Source organism: Balaenoptera physalus (genome assembly GCF_965194825.1).
Source record: "Balaenoptera physalus genome assembly, chromosome: 1".
In the NCBI taxonomy this organism is placed as follows: domain Eukaryota; kingdom Metazoa; phylum Chordata; class Mammalia; order Artiodactyla; family Balaenopteridae; genus Balaenoptera; species Balaenoptera physalus.
Window position 1 is genome coordinate 95,523,744 of NC_138882.1, and position 25,996 is coordinate 95,549,739.

At 37.3% G+C, this 25,996-nt stretch overlaps 1 protein-coding gene across 10 annotated transcripts in view; it reads left to right on the forward strand.

Annotated features, from left to right (window-relative positions):
* Nucleotides 1-25,996, forward strand: part of DENND2C (DENN domain containing 2C) — a 96,774-nt gene that overhangs the window by 52,577 nt on the left and 18,201 nt on the right. For 5 of the 10 annotated variants that reach the window (XR_014262474.1, XM_082458307.1, XM_082458314.1 and 2 more), the window contains exons 2-12: nt 5,269-6,279; nt 6,964-7,100; nt 7,530-7,642; nt 8,234-8,404; nt 11,610-11,706; nt 16,151-16,195; nt 18,020-18,207; nt 22,293-22,402; nt 23,997-24,066; nt 24,995-25,072; nt 25,660-25,800. Coding sequence is in view for 9 of the 10 variants with exons in the window: in XM_082458307.1 (XP_082314433.1) it covers nt 5,456-6,279; nt 6,964-7,100; nt 7,530-7,642; nt 8,234-8,404; nt 11,610-11,706; nt 16,151-16,195; nt 18,020-18,207; nt 22,293-22,402; nt 23,997-24,066; nt 24,995-25,072; nt 25,660-25,800 (1,974 nt within the window). In the remaining variant the exon portion in view is untranslated. Of the gene's footprint in view, nt 1-1,942; nt 2,090-5,111; nt 5,172-5,268; nt 6,280-6,963; nt 7,101-7,529; nt 7,643-8,233; nt 8,405-10,755; nt 10,775-11,609; nt 11,707-16,150; nt 16,200-18,019; nt 18,208-22,292; nt 22,403-23,996; nt 24,067-24,994; nt 25,073-25,659; nt 25,801-25,996 lie in introns of those variants that run through there. The other 5 variants (XM_082458310.1, XM_082458311.1, XM_082458312.1 and 2 more) reach the window with 4 other exon arrangements.

The following is a 25,996-nucleotide window of genomic DNA, read 5'->3' on the forward strand; positions in this document are numbered from 1 at the left end:
TATCCTGTTTGGAATTTGTTGAGCCTCATGGATCTATGTGTTACGAGTTTTCATCAAATTTAGAAAAATTTCAGCTATTATTTCTTGAAATATTTGTTCCCTGCCTCCCACCCCCTCACTTCTGGGATTCCCATTTATGTGTAAGGTAAACCACTTGATACTGTCCCAGTGAGACTTTTGTTTTACCCTTTTCTTCTCTCTGTGCTTCAGTTTTTGTTTTAGTTTTTGACAATTTTTATTACTACTTATTCAACTTCACTGATCATTTCCTCTGCAGTATCTAAAATCTGCTGTTCAAACAATCCAGCGAAGTTTTCTTTTCATGTGAGGTATTTTTAAGCTCCAGAAGTTCCCTTTGTTTTCTTTTTTATGTCTTTTATTTCTGTACTCATTATGTTCATATTTTGCTTTAAGTTTATGAATATATTTAAAATATCTGAATTGAAGTCTTTCTCTGCCAACTGTATCATGTCTGTCATTTTTGCTTCTGTTTCTGTTAACTGATTTTTCTCCTGATTATGAGTATCATTTTCAGGCTTCTTTGCATGTTCAGTAATTTTGATTGGATGCTAGACATTGTAAATGTTACATTGTGGCGTGTCTGGATTTTGATGTCTTCATGTAAAAATTATTGACTTTTGTTTCTGTGGTTATTTAAATTACTTATGAATCAACTTGATCCTTCTGAAAAGCTTTTTTAAAGCTTTTTTTTTGTGGTGGTTCTAAAGTAGCCTTCACTCTAGGGCTAGTTAAGTCCAACTGGCAAGCCATGACCTCCTACTGTTTCTACTGAATTACCCAGGTGTTTGACAAGGCCTCTCTTGTGAAGATCATTGGAAGTTGAACATTTCCCAGACCTTCGTTAACTCTGGGGTGTTAGTCAGCTTTACAGGGTTCCATTAGCTGTTCTTTCCCAGTAATATGTTGTCTAGCCTTGTGCAGTGTTACCTTATACCTTACCAGCTTAGTATTCAGCCCAAGACTCAAGTAGATCCTGTGTAGATTTCTGGAGCTTCTCTTCTGTGTTGCTCCCTCCTTTCTGATACTGTACCCTGAAGATTGTATTTGCCTCTGCCCCTGCACACTCTGGTCTCTTTTTCCTTAACTCAGCATGGTTACCATGTTCTATGCTGTTTTCTGAAAAGAGCCTCCAGGGTGAAAGCTGGGTCATCTTGGTGTCCACTTCATTTGTTTTCCTTCTTTTAGGGATCACAGTCCTTTGCTGTTATTCAATATCTAAAAGCATTTATTTTACATATAAGTCCAGTTTTATAGTTTTTTATGTTGGAAAGGCAAGTCTAGTCCAATTATTCTATCACACCAGAAGTGAGAGTCTTTTCGGTCCCTTTCATCTGTTTTCTTTCTAATTGAGGTAAAATTCACATAACAAAAATTAACCATTTAAAAGTATATCCTTTCATCAGTTTTTAAGTCAACTTTTAGAATGTTCTACATTCTTCCTATTTGGCCAGATTATATTTAATCAAATAAATATATTAAAGGATTTGGAGTGAGAAACTTTCCTTGTATAGACTTGAGTCAGTAAAATAGAACGTTAATATTCTCTTTCTTAAAGAGAATTTCACTTACCTGAATGGATTTAGATTGGTTTCTTTTAAAAGGCTAAGAACACAGAATCCTATATGTGTTAGGTTATACTATAAATTACATCTTAAGCTGATAAACTGTAGTTGTTGTATATCTTGGATGAAAGTAAATACTCAGAAAAGCAATAGAAAACAAGTAAATCCCCTCATACGAACCTTCAAGTTGCGAACTTTCAAAGATATGAATGTCTGTTCACATGTCCAGTCACGTAAGTTAGTTCACGTGTCTGGTGTACATTGTCACGTGCATGCATCCGCTACAAGAGGTTGTGCTTTTGTGTACTTTACAGTACTGTATAGAGTACAGTAGTACAGTATCTTTATTTCAAGCCCAGGATGTCCGGAAGCAAGTGTAAAAGCAGTGGTGATCTAGCTGGTACTGCTAAAAAGACCAGGAACTGGAGGCCCAGAGAAAGGATGAAGAGAGACAAGAGAAGGAAGAAGTAACTGAAGAACCAAAGAGATTCATGATGCAGGAAATGGCAAGGGGATTTTCTTTATTTGAGGAGGCACTGTTAGTTTTTGAGGCACAGGACCCGAACGTAGAACAGTACACAAAGGTTAAAGCAGCCGTTCAGAATGCAATCCGGTGCTACCGTGTCATCTATGACAAGAAAAAAAGGGCTACTACCCAGACATCACTGGATTGTTTTTTCAAGAGGGTAGATAGAATTGAATCCAGCAAGGAACCAGAACCTGTGCCATCAACATCAGGTGTGAGTGAACTTGTAGTTTGCCCGCTGTCTCCTGTTGCTGACGATCCTTCACCTCTAGCATCTCCCACCTCCTCTCCCTCCTCCAGTCAGTAACTCTTCTTGCCTGTTCACTCGATGCCAGTCCCTGTATGCCAGCTGTTGTACTGTACTACTGTACTTTTCAAGGTACTGTACTGTAAGAGTAAAAATGTTTATTTTTTGTTTTTGTTTTTTATGCATTATTTGTATGAAAAGTATTATAAAGCTATTACAGTACTATATAGCCAATTGTGTTAATCGGGTACCTAGGCTAACTTTGCTGGACTTACGAACAAATTGGACTTAACAAATGTGCTCTTGGAACGGAACTTGTTTGTATATGGAGGACTTACTGTAAAACCAAAGGACATGATTAAGAATCACCTCTTTGGGAACAAAGAGTAGGAAAAAAGAATTGATTAGTAGCCTTTACTCCAAGCATTCTGTTTTATTATACTTTTAAAATCATGCTTAGTTTTTCACATTTATACTTCTTTTGCCCACCCGAGGAACTGAGTTGCTGGTTTCTTCTCTTGAGGTTGCCCATTGTGGTTATCGTGAGCTCTAGCTTCTCTTCATGTGAGTCCTGCCTGACTTAATAGTCTTTAATAGTTGGAGAAGCTTTTGACTCATTTTGTAGTATTAAGAGAAGAAGCAAAATTTTAAAAATTATTGAAGCTGTTATATTTTCTCAATCTATGTTCCTGTGAGAACTGTTGAAGCAAGGCTGAGAAAGCAGTGTCTAGGGGCAAATATGTGAATAAGTTGGCTTTAGGGAGCTTTCAAAAGATGAAGCTTGGAGAGATCTAGGACTTGAGCACTGGGCCAGCACGTAGGGATTAGAATGTCTACTGATAGTGGAGGTCAAGGCAAGAAACTAGAGGTGAAGGATGGGATATAAAGAATCTTGCAGGCTAGGAGAGCCATAGGGGAGGAGGTGCTGGGTAGCAAAGTGACTCAATTTAATTAGACTAAAAGGACAGTTAGATGTGAGATGCCTGTAAGGGAAAAACAGGCAACTCTTGGTTTGGTGATTCTTATTTTTTGGATAGGACAAAATCACAACTTATGTATAAGAATAGGCAAGCCACATTATAAAGAGTTTAATTTGGCAAAAATTGGAGCTGCGCAATCATGTATAAAGGCAGTTTATAATATCAATACAGGCATCGATCTAATTAGAGTGCATTAAAACTTTTTGGTTTTGAAATAATTTGTCATTTTTTAAAAGCTGCAATGTATTAATACATAGTTAGGAGAAAGTAGCATTTCTCTTCATAATACCTACCTAGATTTAAGGAGTGTCATGTTGCTATGCTACTCTCTTGCCACTGAAACACAATGAATACACATCACTTATATTTGTATGTGAATTCCATAGATTAGGCCATTTGTTGCCAGTTCTTTTCAAGTTAAACATTTTTTTTTTTTTAGCCCAAGCAATTTTCATCTTTTTCTTCTCAGTTTGACACATTCATACTTAAAACACATTAACAAGGGAAGAGTAATGAAAGAGTTTGGGACTGCCAAAAACCTTGACTAGGCTCCCAGGAGAGAGAAAAATACTCCTATCTTGTCTGTAGTGAAGAAAACCTGAGTCTAAAGGACACCTTAAAATCCTTAGGAATTCTCTGTAAACATCAGAAACTAGTAAAGGATTTTCAGAGTTTTAATAATGAGCAGTAGAAGCTGATTGGATGTTCAAATTCTATGCATTTGTCTTTTGTGAAGAGTTCTGCCCAACAGCTTTTATATTTTGGGTGCTATGTTTTGTTTTTTTCCACTCACGTGAGTTCAATTTCTTAAGGTTTTTTAGAATGATTTTCTTTGCATCAGACCCTCATCAAAGTTTATTTGCTAGCAAACCTGGTTTTCCTACAAACTTGAAGAAATAGTTTAATTGAAAGTTGATGGTAGTCCTGACTAGCAGTTGCTCTGCCTAGAATAAATTGTGTGTGTGTGTTGTGTATGTATCAGTTTTGGTCAGCTACACTGACAGAGCTGGGCCAAGACATTTTCCTGCCTGTTAATCAAGGCCACACAGACAAAGCTCAAGGAAGGATGACCCCTGCCTCAGGAAGTATCGAATCAGTTGCTATTTTTAAACAGTATACAGTAGAACTTGAGATCAGGTCTTTACTCAGTTGACAGGAAAAGTTCTCTGCCAAATTTTGCATTTGAGGAAACAGTTAATGGTCCTAAATGAGTGAAGCCTCTATGTGAAAGGAAGGGATGTGACTGTAAGTATTTTTGCTGATTTGGGTCAAGTGTGTGGTGGCAGAGATGCGGAAAGTTCAGTCAGTGACAAAATAGGTTATTACACTTCGAAGTAACTGATAGTTAATGGCACCTTGGATTGTCTTTAGTGACAGTGGTGTGTATGGAATTCTGTGTTGCTAATAGTAAAGTTGAAGTAAGGGTATGTGATGAGCTAATATTATCTCAACGTAGCACTGGAGAAGGAAATCAGCTATTGGTGTGTTTCCAGACTAACTGGCTCTTCCTCTGGATGTATACATAAACTTTTTGGTTATTTGAGATGTATTTCTGTATGCTTTTTATAATACTCTGTTGGAGCTTGTTTCATTAACAGAAGGTTTCATAAAGAATTGATTTATCGCAAAATAATATTGTATACTACTATATATAATCTCTTATAAAACCTCATTCTACTTAACTTTAGGAAATTAAATATGCAGAATGTTAAAGCAGACAATTTGAGAAATACCATAAGTAATATTTTCTCTGTAATATTATACCACCATCTTAGGAATGCCTTTATGAGGTTGAATTGCTTAATGGATGACAGGTACATCTTTACATATGAAATGTAAGCAACTTATTTAGGGATAGGTGGGTAGTGTTTTAGTGGAGTTTAAATTAGGAAATTATAAAACTGTGTTAACATATTCGTTTCATTTTAATAGGATTATTCAAGATAAAGTTGTAGCCATTTTCAACAAGGATCGATGATCAGAATTTTTCTTTTTAAAACATTTTCAAGTTAAAGATGAAAGGAAAATACTGGAATTGTTTGGATTCTAACTGACAGGATAAGAATATAGTATTTCACAGTTACTTGTAATGGAACCTCAGTAAAATTCATCACTTGTCATGCACCCAACTGGGAACATGGATGTTGGTTTTTCTCGTTCTGCTGCTCATACACTGTCAAGAAGCCACTGCAAAAACATCAAACAAAAAATTTCTCAGTGGGAAGGAAGAACTAATGGTAAATCTAATCCAGATAAGTGTGATCCAAAGGACTTTGGAGTGAGATATAATAACTGTAATCAAGAGACTCTTCTTAAGAGAAATCCTGTTGCTGAGGGAAAGAGCAAAAAGCTGGATGTCACCAACTCTCAAAATGTTGATCAAGGTATTAATGAAGATGCCAAAAGCCACAATCAAAGTGAGGATGAAAGTGAGAAACGTGAATATGATGATACACACTTCTTTAAAAATGAATCAGAATCCAACTGGGTATGTTCTCGGGCCAAACAAATTGAAAGCCGGAAAGAAGTTTTGGATCCAGAGACTTCATTACCTCCAGGAAATTTCTATACTTCACAGATATTGTGGAAGAAAATAGAAGCACTTCCCCCAGATAAAGTCTTAAATTTAGCTTTAGAACATTGTGACTCTTCAGAAAAAGAACTGAATTTCAGAGGTCTGGATAGTTCATATGGAGTAACAAAGAGCTTAGAAAACATTTACTCTGAACCTGAGGGACAAGAATGTGGACCTTCTATAAATCCTTTGCCAAAACCTCGTAGGACATTCAGATATTTATCTGAATCTGGTGTTATGCCATGTAAAGAAAGAAACTGTGACAGAAAATACTGTGAAAATAATTCTTGTACAGAGTCCTCTTTAGCCTCTTCTCAGGAACCTGAACCAAAGAAATATGGCAGAAAAATCAGAGGGAGATCTAAAAGGTATGTTTTTATTTGAAAGGTAATGATTTTAAGTATTTTCCTTATAGAACTATTGAGCTTCTGTTTCCTTTTCAAACCAATTTCCATTTCCATGTGTGGGTTACACCTATAATTTGATTATACAGATGTTGATTAACCCAAGGGGAAAATACATACAAGTGAAACAGTAGGAGTATAGGTAATATCCAGGACAATCTACTGACATAAGTACCATAGAAAAACTTCCATTTTATATCTTTAACAATGTATAGGGGACTTCCCTGGCAGTCCAGTGATTAAGACTCCGCGCTTCCAATGCAGGGGATGTGGGTTCGATCCCTGGTTGGGGAACTAAGATACCACCTGCCACGTGGTACGGCCAAAAAAGAAAAAAAAATGTATAGGGAAACAAGTACATTCTTCTACTTCATTTAGGGCATGCTGGCGTTAACCTCACTTTTTATTACAGAGTGAATTTAATAAAGTACCCAAAGAAGAACATGAATGTAATTGGCTAAAAGCCTCCAGTTTTCTCATGGTGCATATAGGGCATCAGCCTAATTTATTATTCTTAGGTATCTGATAAAACACCTTTGTAATTTTGTACACTAAGTCCTTTTCTTATCAATTTGTGTCTATCATACCAATATAAAGAATACTAGAGTTTTAAAAGATACAACTTTAAAATGTATCTCCTTTCTTAAGGAAATCCTTTGAATTTGAGGACATTCAGCACTTTCGAAATCAGAACTCCCGGAAGATTCATGAAGAACTTAGAAGAAATTCTGGCTCAGCACTTTGTTACACACAGTCTGAGGACAATATCTATGAGGATATCATATGTAGGTGTCCACAAACTTTGCAATTAAATTTAGTGAGAAGGTAGTTGGTGGAGCCCTTAACTAGAGTATGTTATTTTCTTTTACAATCAAGCATGTCTTGCTCTAGGTTTTCCTTTCTAATATTGAAACCTTTGTTGTATAAATTCCTTAATTCTCTAATGGATTTTACAACTAGTTTATTGGACTGTTCAGTTCGGAAGTAGATGTGTGTAGTATGGTATTTTGAGAATTCTTTGAGGTTGGTTGGACGCCTGAGTGGTTTGTAAGCTTAAAGTACCATTGATTTTGAGACCTACATCCCTACAGCAATGTAGAGTAGAAAGCTGAACATATTTAGCCAGTTTTTGCTTTCTTTTCCTTTTAAGTGTAGTCAGTGTGTTCCCATTTAATTATGTTCCTCTAAACTTTTTTTTTTCATTATTTTTCAAGATCCCACCAAAGAAAATCCATATGAAGATATTCCAGTGCAACCTTTGCCCATGTGGAGATCTCCTTCAACATGGAAGCTAGCACCCCCTAAAAGTGCTTTCAAGGCACCCAAGGTATAACCAGAGAATTAATATAAGAAAATATTAGAATCTTATTTATGATCCTACAAAAAGGTTAAAATGGTTTAACTAGGGCCAAAACTAAGAGGCGCTGAAATGTGGGTTTATTGTTCTTTGTTTTGTTTTGGGGGGAGCAGCACAAAACTTTTCTTTTTTTTGGTTTTGGGGAGGGGTTTTTGTTTGTTTTTTAGCGCTTCAGAAAACTTGAATACAAACACCCTTAGACAGACCATAAACCTTTTAGTTCACTATAGTTACCACAGCACTGTAATAGTCTCACATCAACCTGTGGCCTAAATTACCTGTCTGGTCCCTGAAAGCACTCACCAGCCCTGAAAGCAAAGGCTGCCTTGAGTTAATGAGGACTCTGAGCTATTGTTTTCTGGAAATTTGATTACATTGTTGTAGAAGAACTTGGATTAGAAACCCAAGAAACTTCTTTACAAACAGTGAAAAAGAAATTACGGTGTCCTCACTTTAGATGATTTTAAAGGAAAGATAAATATTTTGGGGGGATAGCTTTGACTTTGAGAACACAGGCATTACCTAGATGATCTTACCTTAGCAGTACCTCTTCTGTTTTAGCTTCCTTCCAAACCTCAGTTCTTTCACCGGAAGACTATGGAACTGAAGAGCTCACAAGTTTATTTACGGTCAAAGCTCACAAGGGATACCACGTTGCCTGTCACTTTAACTGAATGGAAGCTTTTCCGAGCTGGAGAAGTTGCAAACAGGAAAAGGAAAAATCTTCCAAGGGTAAGAACTCCAGTACTTTGATTCTTCAACTCTTACTTCAGCATTTCCACAAATGCGAATAAATAAACTTTAGACTGAAATGAATAATAGGTTAGAACTGACCTACTGGAATTAGAAGATTTGGAAAGCAGCCTTAAGCTTTAAGTTTTTGCTCATGCAAGAAAAATTCATGAATGGCTTTTGCCAAGGTTTTTGTGTGTGTGTGTGTGGATTTGGAAAATTGATTTTAGATGGAGGGCTTCACTCTAGTTACCTTAGTTCTCATTAAAATCAGCTGCCTGTGTGAAGGAAGCCCTAGAACGTCATGTAAAAGGACCTTCTAGTAAGCTGGCTTCAGTGTTGTTCTCACTCATTTGTATAACAGCCAAAGTTAATTCAGTTTTGTGCCTGAGTTTACAGATTTTCGGTAATGACAAAGTATATGCCAAAAATGTCCACTCAAAGGAAGGAAAAAAGAAATTTTACTATTACTTGGGAATAGAAATTTTTGCCAATTATATTAAATAAATGACTTCTCTCTCAAGGGAGAAAAGGCAATAAGTCTGTAAATCATCTCAGTGAGAGCCACTGAACCAAAATAAAGAAATTTGGATTATTTGTAATATATATTTTTTTAGGAGAGACATTTAAGAAATTACATGAAAATATTTAAAAACTCTTTATGTTATTTTGTTCTGTAATTCAGAATGTTTTCAGGATTATTATGCAGAAATAAAATCATTTAAATAGTATTCCTTTCTTTAATCCCATCTGAATTAGCTATATTCATTTAGCACATGATTTCTATACCTGATTTTAACATTAAACAAAAGTCATAGCTGTTTCTTGGTGTAGTAACTGCTGATTGGTTCCTTGGGAAATATTCTGTTCCACAGTTACTTTAATTCTTCTGATCCATTTCCTGCCCCTCCCTCTTTAATATGTGAAGTGTTAAAGACACAGAGTTTTTTTAAAGCACTAAACTGATCTCTCTGGAAAAAAAAATCTTTAGGTGTTTTTTCTCCTGTGTATGGTGAGGACTGCTTAAAAATCAGAGGTTTAAAGAATTTCCAGGATATATGTATATATAATGCATAACAATCACTTTCCTGTACACCAGGAACTAACACAGAATTGTAAATCAACTATACTTCCAAAAAAAAAAAAAAAAAAGAATTGCTGGCACAACAAAGCAGCCTCCCACATGTTCCAGAAACAGCAGATCATGTGTTCACAGGGGCTAGAACACAAACACATAAGGAATTGTATTTAAGATGTGGTTCTTGGAATAGCATTAACAAATATTTAGAACTTATGGATTGTGGAATTTAATGAGACTCAAGGATATTTGCAGTGCTTTTGATTTCATGCCTCAGTATTTTATGTACTGTGGATCCCCTGAGTACTCAAAGCTTGTTCTCTTTCTCATTATAGGTGAGATGATCCAACTTTTCCTCTTCTGATATTTTCCCAAAGGTTTTTTTGAGAAGTGGGGAAGAGAAAAATGGTGATGAATTCTTGATTGTCAGGCAGGAACAACAGACTGTTAGCATTTCTACCTGTGACCCTCCTTGGATTAAATCCTTTTAGGATGTTTCATTTGCAATACAAATTTTGGTTTTGGACTATCTTCGGGAACAACATTCCATGAGGAAAGCAGTTTTCACTTATTTCCTCTTTGATGACTAGAGCTATCTCTGGAAGGGAAACTGGTTTCATAGTTTGAAAATAACTGATCTAGTCCATATGCCTCTTCCTTACCCTTCCTTTCTTTCTCTACTGTGGCAATCTGTGTGGGATTGTTTGCTAGAGTAGATTTCCTAATGTTTTATATTGTTTGTGTCAAGTGTGTACAGCAATATGGTTTCCATCATTTCTTAGGAAGACTATTCTACAGTATTTCCTGTAACTAGGAGGTAATTATAGGCTCCTAGCTCATAATCAAAATTTAAATTTTATTACTTTATCTCATATTTCTAGAATAGATAGTTCCCTCTCCTTTGTAACATTTGAGTATACTTTTAAGTATACTTTTCAAATACACATGAATAATTCTACTATTTTTGGTCCTTATGTACCCAAAATACATGTTTACTCTCATACATCTTTCCTATAGCCCCTAGCAATACCTTTTTATGTTGGGTTCTCTTATTTTTTTTTATAATGCTAATATTTAAGAATATTGGTAACTTTTCATTTGAATTATAGCTATGAAAATCTTTAAAAGAATAAACTCATCCAAAAATGTGGGAATAATCTGCATATTGGAAGCACATGTTTCTCACATGTTATTTTTCTTGCAGTGGACTGATTCACTGCCTATGGATTGCCAGGATTGCTAGAGAAACAAGGACAAAGGAAAAAACAAGAGCATTTTTCTCAAGCAACTTTGTTGGTTATCATATTATATAATGTTCCTAACAACTGTAATTCTGGGCATTAAATTTGTTAAATCAAGATTGATAGTTAAGAAAAAGTTTGGAATTTTAAGAAAAATATACATAGAAAAACTAATCAATTTCTCCTTTTAAAAGTGGCTGTTGATCAACTTTAATTCTTTTCTCTTTTTTAAGCCTAGTCTGTCTGTCTGTCTCTTTTATACACACTTCCCAGAAGCAAAGAAAGAATTGTAATGAATAATGCATATTAAATGGAACATTGTTTTGTACTTGGGCATACTTGAGAATCTCCTATTTTTATGACATGTTTCTAAAATAAATTATAATATTAGTGCTCCCAGTAGCAAAGGAGTATTCCTTTTGACTAAAGCTTTCTAAGCGTGATTATCCTCTCTTTGCAAAAATTCCTGGGAGCAGACATAACTGTGCCTCACCCTGCCTTACAAGTGAGTAAATATCCCACTTCCTACTCTGGGCAAGCAAAAACTTGAGTCCATTGGTAAGGCTTGGTCAATATATGGAGTGCAGTAGCCAGATTTCCTGCATGTTGTGACATGGAATGACAAGCAATCTCTCTAAGAGCCTGTGCTGAATTCCTCTGGAAAGGAAATATCCTTTCCCACTTCTCTTACCCATGTTAAATGGAGTATGTATTAGAATAGCATATCATCTTACTAAAGATAATTTTAGATTCAAAATTGAAAAATGTAAAGGTGTTTATTTATAAAATGGATCTTTCTCTGAACGAGAATCACTAATAAGTTAATATCAAGCTGCAAAACTTGTTGGTGTTTGTTTTAACTTGTACTTTTCTGGTCTTTTTTCAGCTTGTATTGAAAATAGATGATATATTTGAATCTAAGAGAGGGAAGAAGAGGGTAAAGTTACACCTTTACACTGGAAAAGATGTACCTCCCGTTAAAGGTAAGAATTGTTCCAACTGTCCATAGCTATTAGCATATGAGGGGCGAATCATTATATAATTTAATGTTTGATGTGAATTATAATTTTTGGTTTACTTTCCTGTCTATCCCACTTAAACATAAAACTTCTTTAGGCTAAGGGATTGTTTCTTGTTCTTCCTCAAATCCCTTTTGTTTAGTTCTGTACCAAGTAATAACTATTGGATGAATAAGTAAATAAATTAAAATATAGTTACAGGGGGGCTTCCCTGGTGGCGCAGTGGTTGAGAGTCTGCCTGCCGGTGCAGGAGACACGGGTTTGAGCCCTGGTCTGGGAAGATCCCACATGCCGCGGAGCGGCTGGGCCCGTGAGCCACAATTGCTGAGCCTGCGCGTCTGGAGCCTGTGCTCCGCAACAAAGAGAGACTGCGAGAGTGAGAGGCCCGCGCACCGCGATGAGGAGCGGCCCCCGCTTGCCACAGCTGGGGAAAGCCCTCGCACAGAAGCGAAGACCCAACACAGCCATAAATAAATAAATAAATAAAATTAAAAAAAAAAAAAAACCTAAGCATGCTGGTATTAAAAAAAATATATATATATATAGTTATAAACCAATGAGACTAATTTTCATGGACAGGCTGCATTCTTATTTTGTAGTACTACTTTGATTTATAGTCTTTTGTCAGTATAGACTCTCTCAGTGGAGAAATGAAAATATTAAGTATATATATACTGAATGTATGTGGTACTCAACCTATAGTCGTCTAATAAGTTCAGTAGTTTTATCCTTCAGATGCCTAGATAAAACTTAGATTGTCTTAATTACGAATCTTTCAACATCTATAGTGAATTATTATTGTAGAATTTTCTTTACAACTTTAACTTGGTTGTCTGGCAAAGGATGTGTAGAGTTTAGCAGTTTTTGTCTGTGAGATTCATAAGTGAGAAACAACAGCCAAGTCATACCAGAAAAGAATATTTCATATTTTGGCAGACTTCCAAAGACAGAAATTTCTTAATTTCCGTTGAAAATCTCTTCTTCATTCTAACAATTACTATGTGAAAATAAACTTCCCCATTCAATAATTCAAGACTCTTTCTTCTTACTTTGTGATGATTAAAATCATCTCATCACCATTTTAAATGTGAGTTTTCATATCTTCAGAAGCAGTTATTACAACATTTCAGCCTTCTCTTCTGTAGAAGAAATATTTCTGGTTATTGATAATAATAATAGCTACCATTTACTGAATGAAGTAATAGTTTCTTTATGTACTTTATCTGGTGTATAACGTATGACCACACTGGGAGGTAGGGACTATCCTAATTTTACAGAGGAAGAAGCTGAGCCAGAGGAGGAAGCATCAATTTGAATCAAGGAACATGATACCACAAAGTCTGAATCTTCTCTATTATGATTGTTTTTCTAAATACCCGCATGTAGCCAATATTATTGTTTTATAAATTAGGAAATAAATTATAAATTACAAATCTTGTGAAATACCAAGACACTGGAACCAGGACAAATTCTTAGAAAACATTATCATTTTCCCATATTAACAGCACTCTATTGATAACTGTATTCACCAGATATGCCACCCTAGGTAGATTATCACCGATCTCTTATTTTATTTGAATGCTTTATGGATTAGGAACATTTTAGTAAATTTGGCTCTAAGAAAAGTTTTTGAAGAGCCAAATCCTTTTTTTCACTGTATCATTATTGAAAAGAAAAAATTCAAGAGCATAAACTGCCAACTTATAACACATACACACACAAAAAGGAGTAGTCCCTACAAATTTGTTTTCTTTTGCGTGGCTCAAAGGAAATATGCATTTACTCAGTCTCTGTGGCCAACTCCTTCAGTGGACCCGAGGAATTTCTCTCATGCCTGAGGATCTCCTGGCTCAATAGTCACAGTTCTCAGATTTTTGTTTACCTCCTTAAGCTTTTGTCTGTATATCAACAATGCCTCATAGAACCAGATAATTATATTTACCTACTCTGCCAGTACATGCTAGGTTTTACTGAATCTGTTACAACCTAAACAGTTCTTAACTCTCAGTTATCAGGTATCACAAAATGATTTATTGTCCTTCTTCAAAATTATAATTTTGTGTGTTGAAGTCACATTTAAAAAAGGGACAACCTAGTACTTTTTTGATCCCTACAGATTCTCAACAGATTTTCCTATTGGCTTATAAACCCCTTAACCTTCATTCAGTGTCTTGGAATGCAGATCGTCAAAACCCATAGATGTGAATATTTTAAAGCCATTTAAATGATCTTTTGTAAGGCCTTTTCCAGGTAAATTACTTTTCCTCCCTTCCCTCTTTCTTTTTTTTTTTCTTTCCAAACACTTCATGGGCTCCCAAGAGGTGCTTGGTGCTAAGGATACAAATAGGACTCAGGAGCTCACAGTATTTGTTCTTTCATGCTGAACAACATGTTATAGCCCCAGTATACTTTTTGTCATTGTAGTTAGTTTGAAGTTATAAAACCTGTATAGTACACAATATTTAAATACCTGCTTTTTCTGTAACATGTCTTGTGTACCTTTCCCACATATCTAATGAAGAGACAGTATTTTTTTTAATGTTCTCTTCTTCCTTATTACAAAATTAAAATGAGCACAGCAAGAAATTACAATAATATAGAATAACATAAAACGGAAAGCCAAAGTTTCCCAAACCTCCTCCTACTACTCCCAGAAAATCTTATGCACATGCAAATATTTTTTCTCCCCAAATAGTTTTATACTATTCAGACTTTGTATGTCTTGCTTTTTTAAAAAAAATATAATTAATATACTTTGGAGCTCTTTTGGTATCAATGCATAGAGATCCACATAGCTGTACTGTATTTCTTGGTATAGATGTAAAAGAATTTTATTTAGCTGGTAGACATTTTGGCTGTTTCTAACATTTTATTTAACCTGTGGATAATTAACTTTTATAAATGGATAGGTAGATATATAGATATAGATTTTTTTTCTTCAAACAATGCTGTAATATACATTTTTTGTTTATATATTTTTTTGTATATTGGGAAGAATACATCTGTAGAATAAGTTCCTAGCAGTGTACTTAATCAAAGAACACATACTTTAAAGAACACATAAATTAAAATTTTTATAACTGCTGCCAAATTGTCTCACAAATAGATTTTAACAGCTTAAAAAAAAAACAGCTTTATATTTCTATGAAGAGCTTTTGAAAATGGTTTTTTCCTTGTAATCTTCATTAATACTGTGTTTTATTAGAGCTTTTTATTTTTTGCCAGTCTCATGGTTGAAAAGTGTATCTTACTTATTGTTTTAATTTATTAAATTTATTTTATTTTATTAATTATGAATTTGGACAGTTATGTTTATCAATAGTTATCAATCTTTTTCTATAAATTGCCTATTCCTACTCTTTTATTCATTTTTTTTGTTGTGCTGTGTTTTTCCTTATTCATTTGTAACAGCTATTTGAATATTAAGAAACTTAGCCTTGTGTCTGCAATGTGGATTACAAATATTCCCCCAGTTTATTTACCTTTTGAATTTGCTAATGATTTTTTATTAGATTAGAAATTTTACATTTTTATACAATCAAACTTCCATACATTTTTCATTTATGACTCCTAGTCCTTGTTTTTCCTGATACATTAAAATTTATTCCCTTTCTTTATATTTTAAAATTTTGCTTTAACTTTTCAGACTTAATTTAGAAATTTTTCGTTCACCTGTTCACGATGTTTTGTTTTGTGTTTTGGTTGTTTTCTTTCTTACTTTTTTTTTTTTGGTAAATTGACAATGTGCCTAGTATTGTACAGAACATTCCCTTCTAAAACCAAAGCCCCTTAGCCTCAAGATACTTAAAATCCAATTGTGGAAAATAAGAGCAGTTCAAAGCCATTTGAGTACTATAAGAATTCAGAGTAAAGTTCAGTTTAGTTTGGCATTAGAGGTGGCTTAGAGGCATCATAAAAGAGGTAGAATATTACTTCATAAACTTATTTGGTAATCTTTCTTAGCCTCACATTTTCCTGTTAATCTAAATTCATAGTGTGTTCCGTATTGAGATTTTTGTTTAGCCAGGTTGGTGTTTTACCTTTGATACCTTATTTGGGAATATAAAGACAACGATATGAAGGTAGAAATCAAATCCACTCTGATCAAGGCTTTCTAAAACTAGTCTGAACTGCTGTTAATTTCTAGAATTAAGAATGAGAGGGGAACTGAGGAGGGAGGTGGGTATGGGAAGAAGATGGAATGGAATAGTTTCTTCTCTGAGCCTTTTATTCTTTTTTGCACCTGTCCTGCCCTGATACAGCTAAGTGGTTTGGAGAAAGGCTCAGCATCCTTAATTATTCCTTACTCCAAGTAAGTCCCCAGGTCTGTGGAGCTTTTACGTTGTTTTCGTCCTCATGTTCTGCCTGTTCTTGTTGGACAATACAAATGGAAGCTCTTTCTTTTCAGGTGAAACCAGTGGGTACGAAAGTGATGCCGAATATCTGCCAAAGAGTGAGTGAGTCAGTGGGGCTGCTCCCTTTTGCGTGATGATCCTGGTTGTAGGTGGAGTGGCACCTACCTTTGTGATTAAGCATGTTTTTTCTACACGAAGTTTCACTTTGTCGGTGATTTCTTCATTATAAGAACCTGTTGAGATTTGGGGAACTAAACAGTACACTGTCAGATGTTTGACAGCATTAAAAATCTCCTGTGGTGTAGCGAGGCAGACCAGTGTAGTTCTTAAGATGGAATGTTCTTCCATCTTAAGAGGGGAGCGGCAGAGCTGCACCTTCAGACATATGTGCAGCAGCCAAAACAGAGTATGTGAGTCATTCTCTGAGGCAAATACTTTGCATTAAATATCTGAGTTTTTCATAGTCACTCATTTGAGTATCTTAGATATCTCTGACATTGGGACAGGAAACACTGATCTGTTTCTTATTCATAGGTATTTATATTCTAAATTATTGTGCCATTTACTTTCTGTTAGAATGTAGAAGATGCCGTGCATTTTTGGCTGTATTTGTTCAAGCAGTCATAGTGCTCTGTATCCTTCATCTAATGGATTTTTACAGCAAATTATTTAGTTTCTGTTTAACTGAAGCATGGAAAAAATAGGAGACCTGAATTATCAAAGCTGAGTACAGGGCAGTTCCAGGTCTGATACTCTGATCTTATGATTAATAATCATGTGCTCCTACCAGTAGCCTAAATTGCTTCAGGTGTTTGATTCTGTAGCCTGACTGAAGGTGAAACTTAAGTCATCATCAGGTTCAGCTTGGATGTGTAAAGATGATTAATTTTGTTCTGTTGCTACTGAGAAACAGGCCCTAAAATTTTCTTGACTTGAACTGAGCCCTTTGGAGTAAGGAAGGTTTGCCTAGAGCACTAAATGTACTGGATAATTTTGGAGAGGCACTCCAAAATTATTTTTTAAGTGTTCTTAATATCTTGATCTACATTGTAACTTCTTTGGGGGCAGAATGCATCATATCTCAAAAGAAAAACAAAACAATTAGAGGATGAGTCTTTCCATCATTGGCTCAGAATGACACATAAGCAAATCTCTGGGATGCTTAGACTATTTCTTCTGCAAGTACTGCATGTCCCCTAGTGGAGACTACCCCAAATTATTCAGAATTTAGAGATAAATGAGAATAAAGGATAAATGGAATCCACTTTTGGGTGGGATTGCTCATACTGTTTAAATAGCATGCTTCTATGAATTCTTTCTTTTGAGAAATAGTCTGCTAATGGATACCTTCTTACATGTCATTTTTCTCTCTTGCATTTAGCACCATTTATTGATATAAGTATATGTCCATTATCAGTAATATATGCCAAGGAGAGAAGGGAAAAGAACATTTCTTTAATGTGAGGATAGTTTTTGTTTTAATTTTATCAAACTTGTCTCTTTAGGAACTTACCTTCTATAGGACTCAGTTCTTTTATCAAATCTTTTCCCCCACCTATGATTTCATGGTCCCCAAAATGGCATCTTTTGTCAGGCCAGTGCTTTTACCTGACATTTTCCGTGTATCCTGGGGTCATGCCATGCAAGATGGGATGGCACAGAGTATGTGTTGGGACATACATAGGTATCGGTTGGGACACAGAACATCGGTCCCACTGCAGGGCCCCCAGGTGCTTGTGAGAATCTGCACTTGTCCAAGTATGTCATAGCCCTAACAAGTATGTCTGGGTGGCAGACATTGGTTAGTCAACATTCATTAGCAACGACTGAGTGAAGACTAGTCCCGCGTGGGTCATGACCTCTGGGTGCTAGAGGGAAGATAGGGCTGTAAAGGAAAACAAGACTCCGTGATCTCATCGCAGGTCGCTACAAGCGCATAGCACAACTGCAGCAGTCTTCCAAGAGGAATCCTCACTACCAGACCTTAGAGCGGGATCTAATTGAATTCCAGGAGCAGCAGCTGTTTGAACTTTTTGTGGTGGTGTCTCTACAGAAGAAGCCATCAGAAATAAGCTACATTCCCCAGATCATACAACAATTCCCTAGCAAGGTAAGTGCATGGAGGCGATGAGGCATCCAGGAACATTTCTGTGTCTCTGTGTATTTATTCCCTGTCTTCTTGTTTACTGTCGTCTCAGTTAGCTTTTACTAATACTGTACTTCTTGTAGGATCCGGTGCACTCCGATGATATCTTGTGTCAGGCATGAGCTGTAACCAAGGGGGAATTAAAGCTCATTATTCAAGCTGGGTTTTTATCTTTTGCTCTGCTATTTACTAAGTGACCTTTAGCAAGTTACAGAGCCTCAATTTTCTCATCCTTAATGAGGGGAGTGATAAATGTGGCAGAGCAGGGTAGCAGTCAGAGCATGGAGTGTGAGCCAGCTACCTGCATTTGCCACTGATTAGCTGTGTGACGTGGAGCAGTTACACTGCTCTGTGCCTCATTTTCTTCATTGGTCAAAGGGGGATAATCTTCACAGTGTCTACCCCATGGAGTTGTGGTGAGGATTAAATGAGCTAATTATAATTAATATAAGGCACTTGGAACAGTGTCTAGCATACAGTAAGCACTATGTAATGTTACTCCCTATTAGTGAGGATTTAATGAGATAATGTATATAACGTGCTTAATCCAGTTCCTTGCACATAGTAACAGCTGATAAATGGTAACTGTTATTAACGGTATTATTTCATTTACAATACCTTTTTCACAAAATAATTCATTCATTTATTCAATCAGTATTTCATAAATACCTACTATTTGCCAAGATTAGGTGCTGGGGATACAACTGAAATAGATCTTCTTGGTCCCTGCCCTCCCAGAGCTTACAAAATAGACCCCAAATGTGGCTCTGAGCTTTGTGGCAGTAAATACAAAGAGCATGATCATTACATCAGGGCTTAACAAACTGATGGCCTCTGAGCATATTTAGCCCACAGATATGTTTTTTGGGTTTGCACAGTAATAAAATAATAAAATTTTTGTTGTCAACTTTTTGTTTAAAAGTCATATTTCACATAAAAATCTGTATTTCTGCTTTGTCCTGAGAAACTAGAAAGACTGCCAACACTCAGCCTACATTCCTAAGTGGCATGAATTGGCTGAAGCTGAGTAAGGAGCAGGACTGACTTCATGGGCATGTGACCAGTGCAGTCACACAAGGCCCCTCACTTGCAAGGGCCCTGCACCCTGCTCCACAGTCACCATTGAAGTTCTTAATAATTTTATATTTGAATCTGTGTTTTGTAAGTGAGGAGTGAGATGTGATGAGACAGTGGGGCACGTGCCAAGGTTTTAAAGCCTTGGCTCATGTATGCTGTCACCTGCTGCCGCCTCTCCAGGATGGGTTCTCCAGTTGTCCTCACTCCTGCCCCTTGGTTCCCCAGGCCCTGTCTGGCTTCCCCCTTTCAGTCCTCACTCAGTGACTGCTGCCACCCTCTGCACGGGCATGGGGGGGGGGTCAGAATCAGGCAAGCATTAACCCCGAAGTGTCTTAAGCAACCAACACATGGTAGATCCTTCCCTGCCCTGGGCATTGCTACTGTGTTCAGTGGGTGGCCTGGGGGAGCAAGCCTTTTCACCACCCCCAGTCCAAGTACTAAGCACGTCCCCATGTGGAGGCTACAACCCCTTGAGGGTCGCCCAGCTGCTGCGGGTTGGAGTAGTGGGCCCGTGGGAAGGGAGGTCCTTGGCTCAACTTTCCCACCCCTAGTCAGGACACAGAGTTTCAGTCCTGCAGCTGGCCCGAGGGGAAACCCAGCAGCTGGTGGGCCACTTGGGCACCAGATTGCAGGCCAGGGTCCCTGGGCACCTGTGAGGGTCTGCACTTGTCCCCAGGATCCTCGTGCCTGAGGGAGCATGCCATTAAGTAGAAAATCAAAAACCCCATTGCAGGTTGAGAAAGAAACCACAGAAGAAAGTAACAAGTTTTATATTTCATTTTACATTTATTTTTTTCCTGCTTTTTGAACAAGGGACTCACAGTTTTTCATCTTGCACTGTGCTCTGCAAATTATGTAGCTGGCCTTGGGAAGGAGTGATCCCTTTAAACAGGGACATTTACTCACACTCCAGCTTACTACTTGGACCACTTCTCTCATTATCTGCTCAGGAACTTTAGGACTTTGGGTTTAAACCCTGAGTTGCATGTTTCACTAGAAAAGCTAGTGAAGGGCTTCCCTGGTGGTGCAGTGGTTAAGAATCCGCCTACCAATGCAGGGGACACAGGTTCGAGCCCTGGTCCTGGAAGATCCCACATGCCGCGGAGCATCTAAGCCCGTGCGCCACAACTACTGAGCCTGTGCTCTAGAGCCCTCGAGCCACAACTACTGAGCCTGCATGCCACAACTACTGAAACCCGCACGCCTACAGCCCATACACCACAACAAGAGAAGCCACCACAATGAGAAGCCCGCACACCGCAACGAAGAGTAGCCCCCGCTTGCCGCAACTAGGGAAAGCCCGCTAGTGAAGCACAACTGAACTGAAATCTGAGACATTTCCTGCATGGGGTCTCATTTTTTAAGAAACTCCTCACCAACATTCCTGCTGTAAATAAATCAATGTTTAATTTTTTATAAAATTCCTCAGTGTGGCCTGAGAGCACAGTGTCACCTCACTCTTTAGTAACACAGTACCGTAAGAGTCTAAAATAATGTAATCTAGATAGTCTTGAGGAATCAAATTTCCCATAAAGAGGAGCTTAATTTTTTTCTCTGTTGTTCATAAGTCTTACATTTGCAAAGAGAAATCTCGAGGTTGAACCTGCTTTTTTTTTTTTTTTTTAAAGTTATACAATTTTTATTTATTTATTTATTTATTTACGGCTGTGTTGGGTCTTCGTTTCTGTGCGAGGGCTTTCTCTAGTTGCGGCAAGTGGGGGCCACTCTTCATCGCGGTGCGCGGGCCTTTCATTATTGCGGCCTCTCTTGTTGCGGAGCACAGGCTCCAGATGCGCAGGCTCAGTAATTGTGGCTCACGGGGCCTAGTTGCTCCGCGGCATGTGGGATCTTCCCAGACCAGGGCTCGAACCCGTGTCCCCTGCATTGGCAGGCAGATTCTCAACCACTGCGCCACCAGGGAAGCCCCTGAACCTGTTTTCAACACAGCCTGAGTTATGGATTTGGAACCAGATGAGGACCCAGTTGACTCTGACAGTAATTCAAGGATGTCTCTAAGCGAGTTACTTGGTGTTATTGTGCATTAGGCATCTATAAGTCTGGGAGGGCAAGAGCTGCCTGAGCCCCTCTTGATTCTGATGTGGAAAACCTTGAATGAAGATGATTGTGAATCATTTAACAATATAAAAATAATAGAATATGACACAACTAAAATTTTGTTAGAATGCTTTTCCATTTCTTAAGAGCTTAATATCTAAATGACCCAGAATGGCTGCATGTTTTGTTTTAGAAATTAAAGGATAGATCATTGGTATTAGTTACATGAAGGCAATATGGTAATTAGACTTATCTGCTTGTTTTTATACTAATTTTAAAATGTCTTTTGGTTTAACTAAATTTAGACTGTCCTTTAAAGTACAATACCAGACTTGCACAAAAGGTCTTCCATGCTAAAATCTTACAGGAAGTTGCAAACCCATAATTAGGTAGCAAAGATTATATGCTAAGGGAAATGATTATATATGGGGTGGATTCTAAAAATAGTATCTTTTCTAAGTAATGTTCATCTGCCTTTTCAAAACATCTTGGATTATTGATCAGAGAGTGTCTTGAGCTAACTAGGTTTTTGCTATCAGTGTATTGTAGAGTAGATTTTCATTTATTTTATGTTCCATGATTCATAAAAATATTCTCACTAGTATGTGAATTGTGAATTAAGATTCTTCCTCTAGCTAAGAAACTGTTTTCAATCATTTCTCTTACATCAGATTATAGGATCTCCATAAGTACCCTCTCTGTGTAAAACCAGAATTCTTTTTCCTTAGAAACTCAGTTCTCAGTATGTTTTCAGTGATTACCAGTCTTGGCCTTCCTGTTTTATTAAATAGCACAAAACCACTCTGAGACACCTACCTAGACTTATCAGAGACCTCTTTTCCTAAGACCAGGCTGAGTTTATTTCTGTACTCCACTTACATAGACTATTAGTCACTTACAGTGTTATTTTTTTTCAGGGTGATCATGGCATTAAGCAATCCAGAGACACTGAAGAGAGGCTCAGAGTTATCCCAAAATTTTGTTTTCCTGATTCAAAGGACTGGGTGCCGACCTCAGAACTCAAGAGGTAAATAGACTACTTTATCTAATTTCTGTTTGTAGGACGAGCAAAAGTAGAACCAGAATCTTTGAGAAACAGATAGAGCCAGCAGTGAAGCTATGTGGACTCTGTGGCAGATCAAGGATGCAGTGGGAGGAAAGGAAGAAACAATTAGGACATTTCCTATGTGGGGCTCAAAAAAGAAAAACACAGTGTCAAAGGGAAAACAAGTTTGAGAGTCTCTTCAATTTGCCAATTCTGCAGAAAAAAAAGTTCCACTTTACATATAATCAGAAATGCCACCAAGTGGACAGAAAAGGAAGAAAGACTTGAACTTAGGGACTGAGAAACAGAGATAAAACGTGGCAATATCTGCATCTTGTATCTCCTTCAAGTTGTTAGAAGAAGCCATAGCCCAGATTGTATGTTCCCTGTCGAACTTGTACGAAGAGGGAGCTCTAGTTTGGAAGGTGTAAGTATATTGAGAAGGGAATTATAAGAAATTCCTTCCCAGTATCTAGAGGAAATTACTATTTTCAATTAATAAACCATCATCGTTTCATATCCTGCTTATAAATAGATAACTGCTTTGTTCAAAACTGTAATTATTGATCATGTATTTAGGCTGAAAAGCGTGATTATGTGAACCATATCACATGCCAATGACCTGCTGGAAGACAGCCTCAGCTGTTGCCTAAGTAGCTCTGCCCTTCCACCCCACGTTGCCTCCAGACTATGCTCCTGTCTCTCCTAACCAGTTTAGCCTGATCGCCGCTCTCATCTCTGAGCCATCAACCCTGAAGCTTTTGTGCTGTCAGTTGTACTAATTGCATAGGCAGTTTCTTTTTTACTGGCCTGGCTGCTCCATGGTTGGCTTTCCCCCTCCCCAAGAGTTATGTGTGTTTATTCTAGAATGTCTGAAAAATACAGAGGAGTCAATAAAAAGCAGAAATTAAAAATCACTGGCATTCTGGTTACTCAGAGATAATCACTGTAAATGTTTTGAGATGTTCCCTTCCAATCTTTATTCGTGGCCAAATATAGACATATGTATATATTGTTCAGATTTGAATTTCTTTTGATTGTTAATGAATTTATTTCTTGAGCATCTCTAGGTCTTCATTTTGTAAATTATCTATGCATATTTTTTACCAGTGTTTCTAATGAGATGATAATTTTCCTAATAGTTTTTATGTATTAAGGATATAATCTTTTCCCTATCACAGTTCCATATGACCTCTCAGAACTAAATAGAAGAATTTGGAAGGGAAGAATAGCTTATCAAATTTCTTTATAGTTTACCTATATATTTGACTAAACTGGACGTTCAACAAAAGGACAATAGGCTTGATTAATAACTGGACTGGATAAATAAGAAAGTAAAAGGAGGCAGCGGCATCAGCAGCTCATCACATTCTATTCTCTCACTCCAGTACAGAGCAAGATATTCTCAAGGGCTGGGCATTCTCCCTCAGGAGGAATGTGACTTGCAATAAATATAATATTGCTGCCTCCTCTTACATCACAAAATGACTGCTGTTGGACTCTAATTTTTAATTGCTTGTCCCGAGGAATGTCATAAGCAGTTGTTTGGATCTCAAACTATTGACTGTTTTTTCAGTGAAACGTTCTCCTTTGTCCTAACTGGTGAAGATGGGAGCCGGTGGTTTGGCTACTGTAAGAAGCTCTTGGTAAGTCCCAGACTTGTGCTACAGGCAGCTTTGGTAGAGGAACAAAAGAGTCAGACTAGGAACTTCAGAAACACGATCTCTAGATGAGTTTGGGGGCTACTCAGTGATCTGTGTATTATAAAGAAGCTAGTTAAGCTTTATATTTTTATTTTATTTATGATTTATTTTCTTTATTTTTTTTGGCTGCATTGGGTCTTAGTTGCAGCACGCAGGATCTTAGTTGCGACACACAGGATCTTAGTTGTGGCATGTGGGCTTTTCTCTAGTTGTGGCACACGGGTTTCTCTCTAGTTGTACCGTGCGAGTTTTCTCTCTCTAGTTGTGGCTTACGGGCTCTGGAGCGTGTGGGCTCTATAGTTTGCGGCACGCAGGCTCTCTAGTTGAGGTGCATGAGCTCAGTAGTTGTGGCTCATGGGCTTAGTTGCCCCACGGCATGTGGCGTCTTAGTTCCCTGACCAGGGATTGAACCCGAGTCCCCTGCACTGGAAGGAGGATTCTTTACCACTGGACCACCAGGAAAGTCCTGAAGCTATGTTAGCTTTAAACAGTAAGAGCAAGGTGGAGGTTAGCCACAGTGTTCCATAATAGAAACGGTATGGATTTATTTTATTTATTTGTTTGTTTGAAATAGATGAAGAAAGCACTGACATTGTAGCTGAAGTCAGTCTGGTTATATTTGAGGAATGGAGTACAGTGAGCCAATCGAGGGAGCTCTGAGTTACTTCTTGCTTATATGCTGTCACTAAACTGGAATAAATCATACTATCATTTTTTATTTTAGTGCTTTCTCATCTTTCAGTGTTCATTGAGAATAAGAACTTTGGTTCCTACTCTATACTAAGGAGTATTAAAAGGTATTAATAGTCCAAATTAGTAAAGATTTGTGCTGCTTAATTTTTGCTTTGTTGTTGTTTTTTTTTTTTTTTAGCCAGAAGGCAAAGGAAAGCGACTCCCTGAGGTATACTGCATGGTCAGTCGCCTAGGCTGCTTCAACCTTTTTTCAAAGGTGAGTGGAGAATGGTCCCTATGAAGAGTGGTGTCCTTTCTGAGCTCTGAGTAGGTTTTTGTTTCTGATGACTTCACTAGACAATGTTAAGTGGCCTAGACTTTAACATACTACTTTAGAAAGGGTTCCCCATTAGTAGATTAGAACGACGGGTTTGAAGGCTTAAATTTAGATCTCTCATCCAGATGATGTTGCCCCGTCATCCTCATTTTGGTTTGCTAAACCTCCCAGCTTAAAGCAAAACATTGCCTGAAGTTTATCTTGTCTCATGTCTTTCCCAGACACCAAACTGCAGGGTATTATTGTGTCACCTTCTTTGCCCCTGCCTTAGTGATATAAAAAGGGGCTTCTCTTCTAAAATTAAGTTGATTTATTTTACTAACTTTTCTTGGAGATTTAAAGGTACCTCTCAGAGAAATGATGCCTTTAATGAAGTTTTATTGGTTGCAGAAGCTTATCTGTCTTAAAATCTGTTGGTATTATTTTCAAGTTTGTGCACCCAGTTTGGCAGTTCCTTCAAAAGGATTCTTTTATGTTTTTGAACTGAGTCCCTAATTAAAAAAAAAATTTCTTTTGTGTGTATGTAGATTCTGGATGAAGTAGAGAAGAGAAGAGAAATGTCTCCAGCTTTGGTTTACCCATTTATGCGAAGTGTCATGGAAGCTCCTTTCCCAGCTCCTGGATGCACCATCACAGTAAAGAGCTACCTCCCTGGGGCTGGAGATGAGGTAAGTTAGTTCATTTTGAAAAGGTTTGATACCTGCCAAAAAGCAGGCCTTACACTAGTAGGCCTTACCTGATAGAAACCTTAGAGGATAGTTTTCTCTTTTTCATAAACTGCACAGAATATGTTTTGGTCACAAAAGCACTGGAGAAACATCCAATTGATCTGTGAGATAGTTGATGCTAGACCCAGGAACCAGA